Raw genomic sequence first — 18897 nt, 5'->3', positions numbered from 1 at the left:
AAGGCATCAGTACACTTGAGTTTAAGATAACAAAACAGTTTCAAAGCGGTTTTTACAAGATGTCTCAACGTTGGTTTTATAAATAATATGTTGAATGTGAATGCGTGATCCTTTTAAATCTTCCCAACTCTTAACTATCGTCAATTGCCTTTGCCTTCCTTGTGCAATTATTTTATCGATATCATAAGGTATACTTCTTCATAAAACACGACAACAACAACAACAAAATATAGACTGGACAGTTTCATTATACATTATATGTGGCCGAAGATTTTGATAAGTATGGTTGCTTTGATACTTATAATGGTGGTCGTTACGTTGGTTGAGTATAACAAACCTGTTTATCAGGAATCAAATCATTATCGTCATCCTCATCACACGCGTCTCCGTCGGTATCACCATCATTATCCTCCTGACCCGTGTTAGGCACACTTGGACAGTTATCCTGCAAGGCAGATACCACCAATTATCTCATGGCATTGCAGGGAGTTTCACTGTGTGACCATTCATTAGATAAGGAACAACCATAGAGTACAAGAGTAAGTCTGTGTCTGAGCCAAGTGGCCCATACAGCCGGAGCTTATCCCGGTTTCCGTAGCATTAACCGGCTAGGAATATTTCTACTCCCCCCTGAATGGGATGCTAGTCCATCGCAGGGTTACCCCCCAGCAGTAAATTTGCCGGTACCCACCTGGGTGGAGAGAGGCACTGTGAGAGTAAAGTGTCTTGCCCAGGAACGCAACACAGTGAACCCGGCCAGGGCTCGAACCGGAGTCCGGCGCACTAACCATTAGGCCGGCAACCGCGCCTCCCACCACAATGGTAGATTACTGACAAGTAAAGGTCAGCATCAACAGAATTCTGTGATTTGGAATTCGATATAATTTGAACCAACCTTTCTACAGTTTGGCAAAGTGCAGCTCAGTCCTTTGACAGGAATAGCATCGAAGTCGGGATCCAGTGCGCACTCCTCTCCATCACCCGCGTAACCGTCCCTACACTGTGTGACGAAATGGCATCCATATATAAAACACGAGTAAACCATTTGGGTGACGTAACTGTGCTAATAACTCTCTGCCTATTTTCAACAGCCACATTTACTATCTCAGGAACAAAGTGAAACGGCTGATCGGATATGAAATTCGATTGGTGTTTTCCAGATGATTCCTGGATGAATTTACACACGTACGTCCAGTCTCTCGATGCAGTGTGCAATTATTGTACGGTGCAATGTGAGTAGCTTTTTGAACAGAAATAGTTGGTCGAGGAGGAAGAACTTGGGGTATGGAAACTATATTGGCGCAAAATAACCAAGGGGCAGTCTATTTTTCCAAGCTGCTCAGTACAGGAAACCGTGTAATTGCTTTTATGCGTTGTTTGAGGCGTTTTACTCTCTTCAAATTCCTCTCAACAAATACAGCTCTGATTTATCCGTAATTACAGATCAAATTTCATGATGGTGACGTTTAAAAGTGTCTTCGTTGATATCCGTAAGAACGACCGTTATGATATAGGACAGTATCCTTTCTGGGGTTAGAATCATTAAAGCTTGAGTTCTACAATGTGTAACAAGTTCTGCATCCTTTCATTGTATCGACCATTCCCGCGTGTACAGGTGCACTGTATCAGGGAATACACATTTAGGACAACAGCGGCGTCTTTCTCTTTTATATAGTGATATAAAGTATGCAATAAGCTCTGTTGTAAAGCTTGTCAATCATGTGATACGCTGCTTAATAACCTAACTGTGATATATATAATTTCCATACCGTGCACTTGTATTTGCCTGCACCTGTTGCAGAGCATTGTGCATTCACTTGGCAGGTATGCTGTGAACTTGTGCACAGGTCACCAGGATAACAGCCCAGGTATCCATCACCAATGAATCCTGGCTTACAAGGACTGCACTTGTAACTTCCCTGAAAAAAAAAAATCAAATGAAAAATGAAAAAAAAAAATTTATGGCAACGTGCCGTGATTGTACAAACAGCAAAAAAATAGTCTTAGTGCATTGTTTGAAATACACCACAACCCTGAAATATGACCTGAAAAGAGAACTAGAAACCAAAAGAGAACTATTGTTATGGACAAAATCGAAACTAGCCACGTTAACTTACTTAAGTTACTCCTAGCATATTTGCCAATTTTCAAAAATTGTGCCAATGTCTAAAGAACATTGCTTGAGGTTTGACCAAGCCCTTAGATTTTTTTTTCCCCCCCCCCCCTCCATCATATTCAACGTTCCAGACTCAGAGATTGATAGATCTCCAGATGTGTTATCAAACTTCCTCTCCTTATTTAAAGCCTAACTAAGTACTTTACTTGGGTGGGCAAACATCATACAAATTTGAAGGCGAAGAGTAGGCAGAATGTTAAGATTCAACAAAAGTTATTTACAATTCATTTCGTACTTACCGGTGTGTTAATGCAGTTTGAGTTTGGATCACATGTGTCGATGCCCTCAGTGCACTCGTCTATTTCCTCGCACTTTTGTTTGTACTTCTGAGCATGCTCTAATCCCACACCTGAAGGAGCGTTACCGCGGTATCCAGTTGGACACCCTCCACAGCGGTACCCAGGAGACAGGTTCACACATTCATTGGGATCGTAACATGGGTTGGCTAGGGCGCACTAGTTGGGAGAAGAAAGATTTTAAGAATAAAGAAGTAGAAGAAGTTACAGAGTTAAATACAAAAAAGATAAATAGGCTCAGTTGGCAGATCAGTCGTTCGGTCGGTCGGTCAATCAGTCCGGTCGTTTGTCATTCGGTCGTTTGGTCACCCAGTCTAGGGCTGTCCACAAGTTGCTCGAAATTTCTCAAAAAGTTGGAAAGTTGCTCAAAAGGTTGCGTTTATTGAAAAAAGTGCTGGAAAGTTGCCTTAACAAATCGTATAAAGCTTACCTCGTTAATGTCAGTGCATGTTTTTCCATCTCCTTCAAAGCCATCAGGGCAGGATTCACACACGAATGAACCGTTTCCAACATTGTGACATTCCACTGAAGGAAAACAGGGATCTCCCATGCATGGACCTATTTTGTAAGAATTCACAAAATAACTATTCTTGCCAACAAGACCCAACAATGGTAGCATTTAATGATGCATTCCTTTTTATAGAAGATTTCTTGAAGTAGCAATTAATAACATAGTCCATAAAAGAAAGTAAGCTCATAAAAGTGTTTACTACCTATAGTAAAATGCGGGGTTTCAAAAAATTTTGGATTTATTTTGGTGAACCATGAGCCCTGAACAAAATGTTTTTTTTTTTACAATGTCCTTATTAAAAGAGAACGTCATAGCAAGGAAGATTATTAGTACCAAGCATATCTGATTAATGAAAATATTTTTTGGCGTGAAAGGCCTCGGTTCGAGTTGTATTTTCCACAAATACATGTGAGGCTGTCACAAAAATGTCGAAGAGATTTTTCCGTGCAACTTACATGATTCTTTCGTAAAGCACGTCCGGCAGAGTGTGCAGTTAGGGAAGTCTCCCTGGTCAGCGTACTCATTAGCGGGGCATGCTCGGCATGATGTCTTCATGTAAGTACTACTGTAACCAGGCTTACAACAATAGCAAGTCTCCGCCCGCGTTACGTTGTTATAACTTCCAGGTGGACATATCTTACAAGGAAAACCTGTGAAAAAAATTACATAACGTTATTAGAAAGATATTACCGGTAGTAAAATTAACAGATATCCATCCATCCGTCCGTGCGTCCTTTTGTCCGTACGTCCGTCCGTCCGTGCGTCCATTTGTCCGTCCGTCCGTCCGTCCGTCCGTCCGTCCGTCCGTCCGTCATCGACCGACCGACCGACCGACCGACCGACCGTCCAGACAACCAGCCAACCAACCAACCAACCAACCAGCCGACCGACCGGCCAACACAACCAACCAACCAACCAGCCGACCAGCCGACCGACCGACCGACCGACCGACCAGCCAAAAAAAAAAAAAAAAAAGCCAGCCAACCAACCAACAAACCAAGAGAGTAATACAGAATGCCTTAGTCCATGATGCAGCGCACCAAGTACAGCAGCAGAAGCAGCAGCAACAGCAGCAGCAGCAACAACAACAAGAGAGAGAGAGCAGCAGAAAAGAGAAGAGAGAGAGAGAGAAAAGAGAAGAGAAAAAAAGAGAAGAGTAGGTGAGAGAGAAGAGAGAAGCAGCAGCAGCAACAACATATTTCTCCTATAAACCTCAATATTACACTCACTAGTTTATGGCTAATCGCTTCATGTAGTAATGCTTACTTATGATACTTTAGCACTCACCGGTTCCATCACTGTATGTCCCGGGACGACACTCGTACTGCCTTCCTGCTTTACAAACTGTGCCGGGCTCACACGGAAAGCACTTCTCTGGACACCACTGAATTGAGAACCATTAGTCAATAAATAAGTCAGACATGATCCAACTGCCATTAAAGGAGGATACTTCTGGAACTAGTTTTTTAGTTTGTCGTATTTAAAAGTTTAAAGGAGTTAGTTCCTAACGTGACGTAAAGACGTTAGTATCTGTCATGCACTTACCGTTGCGTTACATTTGACGTAAGTGTTTGGCGGGCAAGGTAACGTAGTGCCGTTAAGGCATAACTGGAAGATAAAATGTAGACACGAATTAGAGACTGGACACAGGAATAATGACTTCAAATCATTTTCTTGAATTTTTGAAAATTAGTTTTGATCGAATCCAAATTTGAGTAGCGAGGGCGTTTTACTGAGCTCTGAAGGGCAAGTAAACGTCATTTACATTGAAAGGCAAATAATCGTTAAAAACCTCGTTCCCAGCTTTTCCCTTGGTGATGCGCGAAACCCTGGGAACGAGGTGGAATCGTTAAGTATATACCTACTAAAAACAATTAATTGCCCCAATCCAGTGCATTTTTCGTCACTGGTAGTTCACATTTTAATTTGGTTCATTTTATATACGCCTAACTGTATGGTAGGTGTTTGTTGCCAAATCCTTAGTTTAAAAAAGAGGTAACATTTGTTCAACACTGAGTTCACTTGAATTTTTTATGCTATAGGAGAAGAAACGAGGCGCTGATAATCGTTGATTATTAGGACAAGAAATTTTCTATTTCATCCAAATAATTTTAAGACATCTTTCAATATCACGGCATTTAGCTACTCCAGTTGCGTCCACAGGACATCGTTGTAGCAAGCAAGCATACAAGTTATGAGGCCATTTTCGTACCCAGCCTTCCCAACATGCGCTGCAGTTTGTTGCTCCTCCAAATGAAAATTCCGTTGGTGACGTCACCCCGCACTTCTCTTCAGTTCCGTCACCTACACAGTAGTACCCAGTCCTACAGCGACGACATTTCGGTTTCGTAGTTGAATTCCTAGCTGAAATAATTAAGATAAGTCAAGATTTTATTTATTTGTATATAAAGCGAATTTATGAACGTGCTTGTTTTATTTTGCAATGGGAAATTTATTATCTTAGAACTGTGAAAAGATATATTTTGTAGTTTCTCGCTTCTTTTATAGAGTAAAACACATTTCTATCTACGTCTGGATGTTTTAATTTAATTTTTACTTCAAAGATCTTTACATTTTTTGTTTATTAAAACTTCAAATTTCTTTACTTGTGGAGAGAGTAAACTAACTTTCAACGAATTAACTTCGCGTCGCGCAAGAAAGGTGGCCCGAACCTAATTATTTACGTGATGGTTGCATTTTTGAATCGCGCGTTTTGGCAGGAAAGATTTCACCGATTCCTTCAAAGGGGTTTTCTTAGATGTTTATTTTTGCTATGCTAAGATTTTTTCGAAAATAAATGAACGAATACTTGATAGGTGAGATGAATATAAAATATTTAATTTTACCTTGCACGCGTCATAAAATTGTGCTTCTTGTTGAGCTGTCTGTATTTGCTGTAGGTTTCTGATTACTCATTTTCTTTTTGATAAGGTTTTAGGGATCATTATCCTTGCAGATGACCGATAGTTTGGCTTCACTGTTCCGCTATTTGTGCGTCAGTTGACATGAATGCATTAGCGTAGCATTTTTAGATAAAACTTTAACAGTATTTTGTGCAGCGAATTGCATGGTCAGGATTGTCATGAAACTTCCTGATACAAAACTTAAGAACTCTGAGGCTTATTTGCTTAAGTTTAGGAGAAATCTGTCGTCGGGTTTCAAATTTATTAACACTTTTGGTAAAAACTAGATTTTGAAAATATGTTCAAATCTCATGTATATAATATGTTCAAAGCTTTTATTCCGACTGAAAATCGAATGCCATTTTCCGTAAAATCGAACATTTTTCATTCAGGACGTCAAAAACTCCGAAGAAACTATCGATGAAATGCGTTCCTGCCAAAAAGCTCGATTCAAAAATGCAACCAAAACGAAAATAAATAGGTTCGGGCCACCTTATCTTATTTTTATTTGTTGTTTTTTTTCTGCTTTATTTATTGGCTTTTATTCATCGATTAAGCCCATATTTAAGGCGCTGGGTTTTAATTAAGATGAGGAGGAGAGTATTTACGGGGGGAGGGTCTGTCATCGAAAACTTTACGATATCTATCAAAGGTGTAGCTACTAATAGCATAATACCAGAAGCTTATAAGCTTCTGATAATACTAAAAGCAGTGTATTATTGTCTAGTAATTAAGTGACTCACGATACTCTGACCCCGTCATGCCAGGAGCCCTAAAGAACACCTCTCCACTTGTCGCATTCACGAAAATTCCCCCTGAGTCTTGACACGTGGCGTTGAAGGTTATGGTCAGCGGTATCCTGTCGCCTCGTTTCGGTGTTCCTCCATCGACAGCAAAGATGTAGTATTTGTAGGTCCACTCGACAGTTTTGTTACTCCAGATGTACTCAGTACCATTCTTGATCGCGTACAACGTGGCTTCAATTCGGGGACTTCGGGAGGTAAAGGGGCAAATGTTAGCTACCAGTGATGAGTATAACGTGCTGTCCCTTTGTCAGTTATCAGTAAGGACGCAAGAAAAAATTGCGGGCAAATTTTATTTGTCAGTTAGATATGTAGTCATTTTTAGGTACAGTGCTGGGTTTAACCTACAACATTCTTGCCATAATAAAAGTATACGTACAAACCCTGTTAGTTATTTTTTTTCTTATCCATTGATTTGTTGTTCAAATAAATGCCAACCTTCTCTCGTTTCTGTTCAGTTTCTTAGGTTACGGTTAGCCCCGATTTTTTCCTCCTTTGTTCCCCCTTATGGACTGTCGAGTGAAAAGCCAATAACGCGCGAAGGAGAAAGACAACATTTTTTTCTGTGTTTTGAGCCTTATGCTTAATTCTCCACATAGGGGAACAGCGACTTCTCACAGTTTAGCTTCTGGCGTTGTCAGTTAAAACGTGCTGTTTGCAGTTTGTCCTTTCTAAGGGGCAGCAGATTTCTCAGATGGTTTCTTTTTTGCCGTTTCTCTACTGTTTGTAAAACTGATTGAATATACTACTTACGTTTTGATTAACACGTTCTACGGCGGTTCATGAATTTTGTGCCGACATTAAACTTACATTGCTTCCAATATACGACTTCTCTTGTACGTAATCCTTCCATTTATTCCACTGTCCCCGTCGGTTGCAGCAGCAACAAAGAAAGCTGCCTTCTGAAGTGGAGGGATGGGCTTGAGATCATAATTAACATTTGGTAAAACTGGACAGTGGTCGTTGTAGTCTAAAACAAACACCTGAAAAAGAGAAAAGAATTTAAAATTTTTTTTTTCAAATTTCTTATTTCCCCCCCCCCTTTCCTTTTAAAAAATTTTTTCCACAAACAACCTAAAAAAAAATATACAAAACCATCTTAACACCAGTCCCCATCCATATACTTAACTCTTCTAGTGAGTTAATTTTTTTGGTATTTAAAAGTGCCGTAATAAATTTGAATGGCCGTATTTAAAAATGATGTTGGCAACAGCGAATCGTATTGATATGATTTTGTGTTTTTTCTTAAGTGAAAGAAAAATCTAAGTGAATGTAAAACGTAAATCAAGTTTCTTTTACCTTGATAGTGATATTTCCCGATGGCCGTGCTGGCTTTCCCGTATCAGTAATCTTTATAGTCAATAAGTAACTCGTTGTATGCTCGTAATCCAACGACGACTTGAGAACCAACTTTGCTGACGGAGTGTTAATAGTGAAGGACTCGACTCCTGAAAAAAGTGCGGGAACGAGGGAAAAAATGAAATTATTACCAAACCAAGAGAGAATGACCTCTCCTTACTAAAAAGTCTAGCTCTTGCAAATTCAAGCCACAGAAGTATTTTCGAATTCTTTTAGTAATCAGTGTTTAATAAACGAGCAGGAGTGCTTTATCAAGTTTAAAACACAATGTACAGCGAGTTTATTGAACGGGTTCAAAAACCTCTGATGTAAATCTTTTCATTCTTGCACTGATATTTAGATTTGGGTTATTTTGGCCAAGATAATTGGACATAAAATTAAAAATAACATATCATTGCCACCAAAAAACATCATATTCAGTTAGCGTAAATAAGAATAATGTTTGAACATACATTAATAACGCAGCGTTTTCATACATCAGCATAATTTAGAACAAACCTGGGGCAGCGGTGGTAATGGGTTGGACAGTAGCATTAGCCGTTCCATTCGGACAAAAGAAAATCGTATCACCGTCCAATACGAAAGAAGGAGGAGCTACTGTAGTGGAAGGGGAGGGCGGGGAGTATGTTCCGTCCTTGATGTCGAATCTGCGCTGTTCATTGCCAGACAAAATTTCCACTTTGTAGGGTCCAGTGGAGAATGCATCCGAGACTTTAAACTCCTACATTAAAAATGTGAAGGAATGAATTTGTTTATTTACTGCCAGGACAAAGAAAGACCTAATTTCTTGTAAGACTTTTCATTTGATACAATGTTGCGCCACACAGCACTGACACTAGAAAGTAGAAAGCTGGAAAGTAGATACTGTCACCACAGGGAGCCCAGACAAACTGTTTGTGTATGGCCTGTGCACATTTACATTTTTATAGAGAATGTATGGAATTTACCGAATGGTTTGTAAAATTGCGTAAAATGGTGCAAAACATTAACAAATTTGTGCTGAATAAAGTGTTAAGTTTCCTACCTTTTGTGTAGTGTCGTTCTTTTGGCTCGAAATGGCGAATTTGAGTCGATTGAAGGGTATTTTGCTTTCGCTGTTTACTATACATCTAATTATATGGAAAGGGTGGAAACTCCAACAGCTCCAAAGTAGAACACTTCCAGCGCCGAGCCGATTTTCGACCTGATAATCCCATCGCACAGCTTTCAAACTACGCACCAGAAAAGAGGAAGGCTTGACGAATCTTCACGTATCATTTGATCGAAAATTTATCCAAACGGTCCGGAACAAGCCCTCAAACGAAAACGGGTATCCAAAAATTTTAAGCCGTCCGAATGCGTAGCACCAATTTGTGGTGCCGAAGGGAAATGCTATTCCCCAACCTCTTTGTGATTGGATACAATTGAACAATGGTCGTTCAAGATTTTGTCTCGTGGATAGGGAGGCAAAGGCAAAACCAATACTCAATAGTATAGGGAGTGATATCAATAGTGCGACACAACCGTAGGACCCTCGCGCAAATGGCAATTACGATGGCGATGCCGGAAGCGATGCAGTATCATTTAAATATGCGTCATTGTAACTTGTATGCGTGGAAGTACAAGGAGTGCGCCATTGACGTCTGTTTATTTACTTCCAAATACACTCTTCCCGAAACACAGCTCCCACAAACAATGAAAACCTTTTTCCCTTGCTTTAGCAGTCAACTGTTGATAGCCTTCACCACCAAAGATTTCCCCTGTTCCTCCCTCTCCAATTACAAGAATATTGTGCCCAGCTTCGGCTATGTGTAGGATTTCAGATTGTTCAGAAGTTAAGGTTTCGAACCTAGAAAATGAGGACTATTTCGGTGATTGCAGCCATAAATGTTTAAAACATTAAAAACAGAAAGAAAAATAAAGGAACTCAAACACGAGTACCTTGCCATATTCGTATGTCGCGAAAAAATCCCACTTTTCCGCAAACTCGCGATCGCCTACATTTTCTGCGCTACGAAAGTCGTAATGGAACTTCGCGGGGTTTTTCCATACAGCTGGACCTTAACAAAAGAATAGCAAATCACAACAACGGTTTTGCACGAGAGTTTCACATGTGGGTGTATTGTTTTGCAATCTCTGTAAAACAACTAGGTGAGATGACTAAAGCCTGATATTTTTTAGGGCTGTAAAATATTTTTTTTCGTTGAAAAATGAACGCTGACTTTTATTTGAAGCTAGCTAGCTTTAAAAATGAACTCATACCGACTAGATGTAGGTACTTACTCGTTTCTTAAGTCAGTATGAATATTTCATAATTACTTCGCCACACTGACAAGCTACAACGACGCATATTTAAATGTTAATGCGTCGCTTTCGGCATCGCCGTCATAATTGCCATATTTTGAGCGAGGGTCCTAAGGTTACGTCGCACAATTGACGTCACTCCCTATACTATTGAGTATTGGTTTTGCCTTTGCCTCCCTATCCACGAAACAAAATCTTGAACGACCATTGTTCAATTGTATCCAATCACAAAGAGGCTGGGGAATAGCGTTTCCCTTCGGCACCACAAATTGGTGCTACGCATTCGGACGGCTTAAAATTTTTGGATACCCGTTTTCGTTTGAGGGCTTGTTCCGGACCGTTTGGATAAATTTTCGATCAAATGATACGTGGAGATTCGTCAAGCCTTCCTCTTTTCTGGTGCGTAGTTTGAAAGCTGTGCGATGGGATTATCAGGTCGAAAATCGGCTCGGCGCTGGAAGTGTTCTACTTTGGAGCTGTTGGAGTTTCCACCCTTTCCATATAATTAGATGTATAGTAAACAGCGAAAGCAAAATACCCTTCAATCGACTCAAATTCGCCATTTCGAGCCAAAAGAACGACACTACACAAAAGGTAGGAAACTTAACACTTTATTCAGCACAAATTTGTTAATGTTTTGCACCATTTTACGCAATTTTACAAACCATTCGGTAAATTCCATACATTCTCTAATATATAGATTTAGGCAAGCCTAAAAGCGGAGCTCCCCGGTTATATGCCCTTTACATTTTTTTTAGAATGATTTTTTATTCGTGTTATTTTCTTTATATATATTATGTATTGTTTTTCACCATGAACAACAGCACGAAATAAAAGTAAAAATAGTTGATCAATCAAAAGAGGATGATCATCTAGCAGTTTGTGCATAACCTCCCAAAGATATATAAACTCTCAAAGAGAAACTAGAACAAAGAAAGCGTTGCTCTAGAAAATATCCATACACCCACCATAACTGGTATGTTATAGCTGTACATAGCATACAACTGGAAAGTTTTGCATGTAGCTTGTCCCACCCCCCCCCCCCCCTCAAACGGGGGCCCTATTGGAACAGTGACAGTATTATTTCCCGATACTATAAATAACAACAAATAACTAATCTGTGAGACACACCCACAAAACAAAACAGCTGTGTTTAATGTTTTATTATTTAATGACTGAGTTCGGTTTTGGTGAAGTAAAAATTTGCCTATGAACAACATATATTTTATCAGTTATTATTGTAAATTTGCAACATGTGAGATTAATTTAGAGATTGATGAACTGTGTGTCTCATTATCATGATTACTGTTCTTCACAGTGTGGGCACTGGGAATTAAATGTTTGGGTAGGTAAAGCCTGCTGTTGAGCCAAGTGGCTCATCAGGCTGGAGCATAACCAGGTTTCTGCAGCATTATTAAGCGGCTAGGAGTATTTCTACTCCCCCTGGATGGGATGCTAGTCCATCGCAGGGTTAACCCCCCCCCCTCCCCCAGCAGTAAATAAGCCGGTACCCATTTATACACCTGGGTGAAGAGAAGAACTATGAGAGTAAAGTGTCTTGCCTAAGAACGCAACGTAGTGCCCGGGCTAGGTCTCGAACCCGGACCGCTCGATCCGGAGTCCAGCACAATAACCATTAGGTCACCAAACCTCCCACAAATGTTTGGGTAGCCGGATAATTTTTATATTGTGTTGGCAGAGATCCCTTAAGAAATACGTACATGGATGAGCCTTATCTGGCTCTATTTCATTAACTTTAAAATTACACCTGACCACATAAATTGTATTTCACACAGAGTACATAAGTATTAGTTGTACATGCAATGAAGAAATAATATATTCTGATTGTTCATTTATCTCTCTCTGTGTGTGTCTGCAACTCTCTGTGGAAATTCTGCTACTCGTGTTAACCCTGAAAAAGGGAAAATAACAGATACCATTTTGTTGATGATCATTGACATCAAATGAATATTTATAATTTTAATTGAATTTATTCAGAACATTATACAGATACATAAAAAAGAGAGTTATTTTTCCAATTTTTGCATGGGCCAGGGAATGTGTTGGGGGATACATGTATGTTTAGAACCAAAAAGTCCTTTCAGAGTGAGTGTGTCAGCAAAACCTTTTTTTACCTACTGAAGACACTAATAGTGCTATCAAAAAGACCCGGCACATGGCGAGGCTTTGATGAATGTTTTGGGGTGTGAAACACCGGCTTAATTCAAGAGTTCCCTACAAAATGATGTGTCTTTTGAGACTCTTATAATTATTTATCTCTGACAGGTGCTGTTGAAAGTACTGTGATTAAGTCCAGGAAAGCTTACATATTCTCCCTAAAACTTTTATCAGGGATGTAGCTAAGAAAACACTTAGCCGGTTCATCAACAAGCCCAGCTGGCTTTTCTGGCCTAAACAGCTCTAAAATTTTACTAAGTCTTTGTGTTCACGAAAAAATTTCAGCTGAGTTTAAGTTCTATTTCTACATTTGCCTGGTACCACAACAAGACAATTTATGTTAAGTTAGGGCTTGAGCTTATTAGCTATTAAGGTTTAATTAAGGTATTAACAAAAGGAATTCAAAACAAAGGTCAATTTGCACTTCTCCCACAAAATCATTACAAGTATTCCGGTATTTTGTCGCGTCAGGTAGCAGATCTTGTTGGTTCTTTGCCCTCATACCCCTCCTCCACGGTTGGGGAGGGGTGCATTGTATGAACAACGAAAACATTTTACTTGAACAATAAAAACATTTTATGTACATGTGCTGTTACATATAAATTGTGTATATTAAATTCCTCAATTGAACGAGGATTTTAGGGAAATATACAATGTAAACTTACCAAGGGGTTAAAACGCATACCATTTTTCACACCCAAAAGTTTTACACTTGAAAAACAAGTTTCATGCACTAATGTGTCATGGAGCTTCTTTAATATCTAGCTAAAGAAAGGTATAAGCTGACACTTAGGTAATGATTACCTGCATCACCAATTTCACTAACTGCACCCCTTGACTGTTTTCCCTGCACTGAAAAAAAATTTATACATATCAAAAACCTGTAAAATTCTTTAAAACTTGCATCCTGGCAAAAAGTATGGAAAAAAGTATGGAAAAAAGTATCCTGGCAAAAAGTATGGAAATCCTAACAGCAAGTTTTAGAAAGACAACAGATTTACCAAAATAAATGATAACTTCAAACTACATCTTACACCCTCCATAAATACTTCTCACTGAAATTGACCTCAAAAAACTTGTTGTACATGTAAATAAATAATACATGTATATATTATTTACTTTTAATTATATAATCCTCGAGTCATCGCGGACAGGCCCATTTTGAACTTATTTTTTTCACGATCAAAAACTAATCCTACTTCTCTTGTAGAAAAAAATTGGCAAAAATATTTGATTTAGTCACTGCTTTAAGTTGGAAAACTTTGAAAGGCTTAAAGAATTGTACGAGTCATGTGCAACCTTCCAGAAAGCAATGCTCATAGCCACCATAGGCGTACGAGGCGGGGGGGGGGCGAGGGGGGCTGCAGCCCCCCTAGTGCCAAAAATTTTCGGGCAAAACGCTAAGAATTCGGGCAACAAACAGAGAAAAAATAGACAAATCTCAAAATTACAATCAAAACGAATTATATCAACAGAAAAAAATATTGGAAATATACCGAACTTTGTGGTTCAAAAGTCAAAATTTCTCATTAATCTGCCTTCGTTTCCTCTTGCAAATTGCTATAATCATATTCAATTTTCTCGCAAATTCTGCACGATTCGGCTGCAATCAGCTTTTCCATAGCTTGAACGTTTGCGAGCGGTGGACGGTGGACCCAAAAACAAAGCTGCGATACGGTTACAAATGTAAGGAAGGTAATGCTTTTGACTCAAATGAGCTCAAAACTTTCAACAATATGTTTCAACCCGTTAATATAAAAAAATTTAAAAATTAAATAAAAACTTTATTAAATTTTAAAAATTTTGACTATTCGAATAAGAACTTTATATATAAAATATTATTTACATAATAATAAAAAAGTGTCTTTAAAAATGTAGAAAAATAGTAAAAGCGACTTCGAGAGCAATAATAAAAGAAGAACTATATATTAAAAAAATATTCGATCTAATTGCAGTACGAGAATTCTCTACTTGAAAGTCCATATCATAAATGTCAATGTTCCTGTTTCTCTTTACAGTTCTTGATCCCCTTAGGCAGATTAAGGCGGATCGGAGGATCGCAAATGAGACTTTTGATCTGATCCAAGACACCGTTGTTGCGTAATCCTCCCCTTTCTTTGCGGCGATTAATTCTGCAAGCCTACTGTGATACCTCTTGCACTCCTCGCCCATTCCTCCGGTGGATGTAAACACCAATGGAGTGAAAGTTCCCTTTCTACTTGAAGAACCCTGTCTGCGTAAGCCCTCTTCTTCTCATTCTCATGGTTACGGTATATCTGCTTGGGGGTTTGGTCCTTGTAGGAATCCGCGTTGGGGTGACACACCCTCACATCAAAGAACGCGGATCTCTGCTTCTCCCAAAACCCCCGGGCATGTATATCTAGGCGAGCATCTGGCGTTGTGTTAGCGCCGCTTGGTAGCCTCTCTCCAGTCAGCTCTTGAAGGACGGGCTCTATTTCGACATCATTGCAGACCATCTTAAGCAAGTCAGCCTCGAGGTCACGGAGTTCATTATGGCGCTGAATTATGAATCCGCCTCTCCTACAAATCATTGCATGATCGATTGTAAAGGCGTCACCACACACGCACACTGTCGGCTTGTCGTCAATTTCCCAGTCGTACCTGAGCTTTACAGTCGTACCTGAGCTTTACAGCATAATAATAATAATAATAATAATAATAATAATAATAATAAAAAAATAATAATAATCTTCTAAATGTTTCACGCATTTTAAATAACTTTCAAGTGGGGGAAAAACAATGTAAATTGCCTCCCAAAAATACTTTTATTTTTGCTGAACTAGAGTGAAAAAATAAAAATTTCCGAAGATTCAGTGCATTGACATCTTTGGGCAATGTCACGAGATTAATTTAATGCACGTTCTGTTGCCCATTTCGTATGCCTGTTTATTCGGCTTTCAACTCATGCCATTTTTTTCGGGCAACAAGGACTCCGCCCCCCAGGTCCGAAGGTGCCCGTACGCCTATGATAGCCACAGGGCTAAAAAAGTACCCTCTGATTATCTGGGGCAAGTAGATTTTTCTGTCAAGAATTAATTTTTCGTGCCTGTTTGCGTAATTTAGGTTAAAAGGCCCAGGCAAGTCGTCTACATGTAAATTATACAGTCAATTTACTAAGAAACATAATATGCACAGTCCTAGGCAAGCAAAATTTGAGAGCTGCTTGTTAACCACAGGGCAATCTGGAATTTATTTTTTTCCAAGCCCTTATCCTACATTATAACTTCAGGATCAGCTTGGTTGTTATAACTTAAGAAAATTTCATGATCTTTCGCATAAAATTTTAGAATCTGTGCTATATTCTTTTATGTACCATATTTATTCGATTAAACGCCACGGCGTTTATTTAATTTTTCGTGATTCGAGTGCGGCGTTTATTAGAGGAAAGCGTTTATACGAGGGCGGCGTTCATTTAAAATTCAATTTATTTCTTGTAAACAATAGTATGGTAACTGAACATTTAAATTTAAAAAAAAAAAACAGAAACATGTTTTAGTGCATGCCTGAAAAGTCAATTTCAATACCTTAAAACCTTGTTACAATCAAGAAAAATTTTTTTTTGGCCTGCTCAAGCTTGATTATTACTGCATTTGCTTTCCGAGTCTGTTATTCGAATGAATGCTGCATCATCATGATGCGGCGTTTATTTGAGGGCGACGTTTATTAATATTTCTGTTCTAATATGTAGCGCTCATTCGAGGGAGGCGTTTAATCAATTAAATACGGTAAGTTATAAAAATATGAAAAAACTAATCAATTTATTCTGAGAAAGGCTGTAAAATCAGATAAGAAATACAAAACTTTCACAAAACGTTTTCACTCATAACATTCATATGATAAAAATATAAAAACTAAAATAAGGAAGACTACGCAAAGTTCTCAGTGAAAAAGAACAGAGGTCATGGAGAAACTATATTTCGCTAAGACTCTCAGCTAGCAATGTCCCCTATACAGTATGGGGCCCAGTTCTCGGCCGGGTCCAGTTCTCTGCCACTTTGTGTTCAACGCGTTTTTTCACGCCTCAGTTGAATTAAAACAAAAAGTTATTTACATCCAGCGATAGATTTACATTTGCGATAGACTGATTCTTGTGCTCTAAGTATCATTAGTTTGATCCTTCAACACGCTATAGAAAGCTCACACGTCGAGTTTACGCGGAGGTAGGTTAATTTGTTTTCCCGAAATCTTGTTTGTTTACGGCTCCTTGAAATTCTTGGATGCAAAACTTTTTGTTGATTCTTTGTATTTTGTTGGTCTTAATTTACTTCGGAATTTTTCCGTGCGACTTTTGCTTATTTGCCAGTTCTCGGCCACCCTGCTCGCTATCACAGCTTAGCGCTTGGTTTTTAATATAATTTCATCTACTGCAGCCAGAATAAAAGAAAGAAATGTTTTAAAAATAAAGTTCAATTAGTTTAAGTTTTGAGCTAACTCTTGTCTTGTTTATTATTTCTACAACACCTAACTCTTTCAAGACCCTTCCACTGCAAAGTAAACCATCTAAATGCATTGGTCACACAACACAATTCTGCGGTTTTGCAAGAACCTGCAAAAAGCCTCATAAAAATAATTTGCGATCGATATAACATAAATAAGTTTACAGAGTGATTTTATGACTGTGAAAATTAATTGAGCCTTTTTATACGGAAATTACGCATAAGCTTTTTGGTGGCCGAGACCTGGGCCGCGTGGCCGAGAACTGGGCCCACAAAAGGAGATTTTATTTTTATTATTGTTCGGGATAATTAATTATAAACCGGTCGATAGCTTTACACCAAAAAGCTGAATAATGTAGAAAGCTCTGGGAGAAATTTCAAGTTTCTTTGGTTATTCTGAGAAAAGAAATACTAGTTTACGTCTATAGTGGCCGAGAACTGGGCCCCATACTGTATTGCATCTGACTCGACCACATTCTTACAAATTTTCATGTAAATTTTGTTCTCTACTTGTTCTGTACTCTTTCCAACGTTTAAAAGTGGTGTGTTCTTCCTACTTCGGTGATTTAACTACAGAATAAACAAATTAACGCGGATAGGAAAAACCAGAAGTAAGGTATGCTTTGAATACAACTCGTGTTTAAGACAAAACGAATTTCAGTTCATTATAAAGTCTATGTCCTTGTTTGACATACCGGTACACGACTGAGAGCTAGAACCCAGCTTCGTTTAAAAATGATGTATTAGGTTGAATGCTGGTTAATCTAAATACCAAAGACTTTTCTAATCTGTTAAAAAATGAACATCAATAGCTCACCTTGTTTTCGTAAAGGAATGTTGTCTTTGACCGTCTTTGCTTCAAACTCACCAAGAAGCTTGGAAGATTTTCCATTTCGATCGGCCACAATCTTTACTCCTCTACTAACTATGGTTGTCATCGCGGGTGAAACGAGGAATATATCCAGAAATAATGTATCTGTAATAAACTGTCTTTAAAACTGAGTTCTTCGTGTGCTTTTCAATCGAGGAGTCTTCATGCTTAGTAGTGAACTCATGCGTACGCTTGGTAAATCGGCATGCTGTGAGATTGTTTCCTGACTTTTCACACAGCGGACTTCCTCAAGTTAGTCTCTCCTTCATGTAATTCTAACATTGTCAACAAGAGCTAAGAATGATTTTTTTTCCTCGCGTTTAAAACTTCCTACTATATAAAGCTTAGCTGAGTAGAAATCGTTTTTAAAAAACTTTTTTGCTAAGTAATGATTTTTCCCGCCAAAAGACGCGGGTTGCCACCGGAGCCTAGCTCGTTCCCAGGCCTAATCCGTGCGTACGGACGTACGTACGCGACAACAAAATTTGATACCATTTGCCCTGTCTGTTCCCTTGTACACGCATGTTACCAATGGAGCTACGCTACGCGCCTTCGGCGCGTGGAGCTCCGCTATAAAAATGTAAATGTGCACAGGCCATACACAAACAGTTTGTCTGGGCGCCCTGTGCTGTCACGGGGATTTTTCTGCTTTTCAGGAAAAAGTACTAAAATTGGCGAGACACTTTAGCTCGTACACGAAATGCGCCTAGAACATCAAGATAAAGATAAAGATACAAGTAAATTATTAAAGGAAGAGGGGAGCCGTTGTAAGTTTTAAGCTTTTTTTTTAGTCAAATGGGCAGAACTTGGACAAATCAGCCTGACTTTTTCAAGATAAGATCTAAAGTTTCCTGATGGCATCACAATGATATTACTTGTTTATAGCTTCAGTGCACTAGCATAGTAATTTTTAACAATACTAGACCACTATTTGAGGGTTTCCATACGAATTTTGGGCTCCTGAAGATTTGAAGTGAAGCTCGTGACAGTGCCCCTTTAAGTCTAATGTAATTTTAAGTGCTGAAAAACCCGGGATTTCTTTCTAAGCGTTAGCCACATG

At 38.9% G+C, this 18897-nt stretch overlaps 1 protein-coding gene and 1 long non-coding RNA gene across 2 annotated transcripts in view; both read right to left on the bottom strand.

Annotated features, from left to right (window-relative positions):
* Window positions 1-18897, bottom strand: part of LOC144650562 (uncharacterized) — a 65032-nt gene that overhangs the window by 14114 nt on the left and 32021 nt on the right. Inside the window, exons 47-59 of the mRNA XM_078510268.1 lie at window positions 8547-8769; window positions 7989-8137; window positions 7500-7672; window positions 6630-6877; window positions 5196-5347; window positions 4529-4591; window positions 4271-4367; window positions 3439-3633; window positions 2903-3030; window positions 2416-2631; window positions 1770-1919; window positions 896-1000; window positions 338-445 (exon numbers count right to left, since the gene is read on the bottom strand). Of these exons, the coding sequence (XP_078366394.1) occupies window positions 338-445; window positions 896-1000; window positions 1770-1919; window positions 2416-2631; window positions 2903-3030; window positions 3439-3633; window positions 4271-4367; window positions 4529-4591; window positions 5196-5347; window positions 6630-6877; window positions 7500-7672; window positions 7989-8137; window positions 8547-8769 (2007 nt within the window). The remainder of the gene's footprint in view (window positions 1-337; window positions 446-895; window positions 1001-1769; window positions 1920-2415; window positions 2632-2902; window positions 3031-3438; window positions 3634-4270; window positions 4368-4528; window positions 4592-5195; window positions 5348-6629; window positions 6878-7499; window positions 7673-7988; window positions 8138-8546; window positions 8770-18897) is intronic.
* LOC144650561 (uncharacterized) lies at window positions 11597-18115 on the bottom strand. The gene is made up of 3 exons (XR_013570140.1): window positions 17784-18115; window positions 13314-13361; window positions 11597-12243 (listed from the first exon to the last, which is right to left on the bottom strand). It is a non-coding gene; the product is annotated as an uncharacterized LOC144650561 (long non-coding RNA).

This window comes from Oculina patagonica, chromosome 4 (assembly GCF_052425735.1).
Source record: "Oculina patagonica isolate OP01 chromosome 4, crgOcupat, whole genome shotgun sequence".
Lineage (NCBI taxonomy): Eukaryota > Metazoa > Cnidaria > Anthozoa > Scleractinia > Oculinidae > Oculina > Oculina patagonica.
Note: the sequence above shows the minus strand (reverse complement) of the source record. Positions and strands in the feature narration are given on the sequence as shown.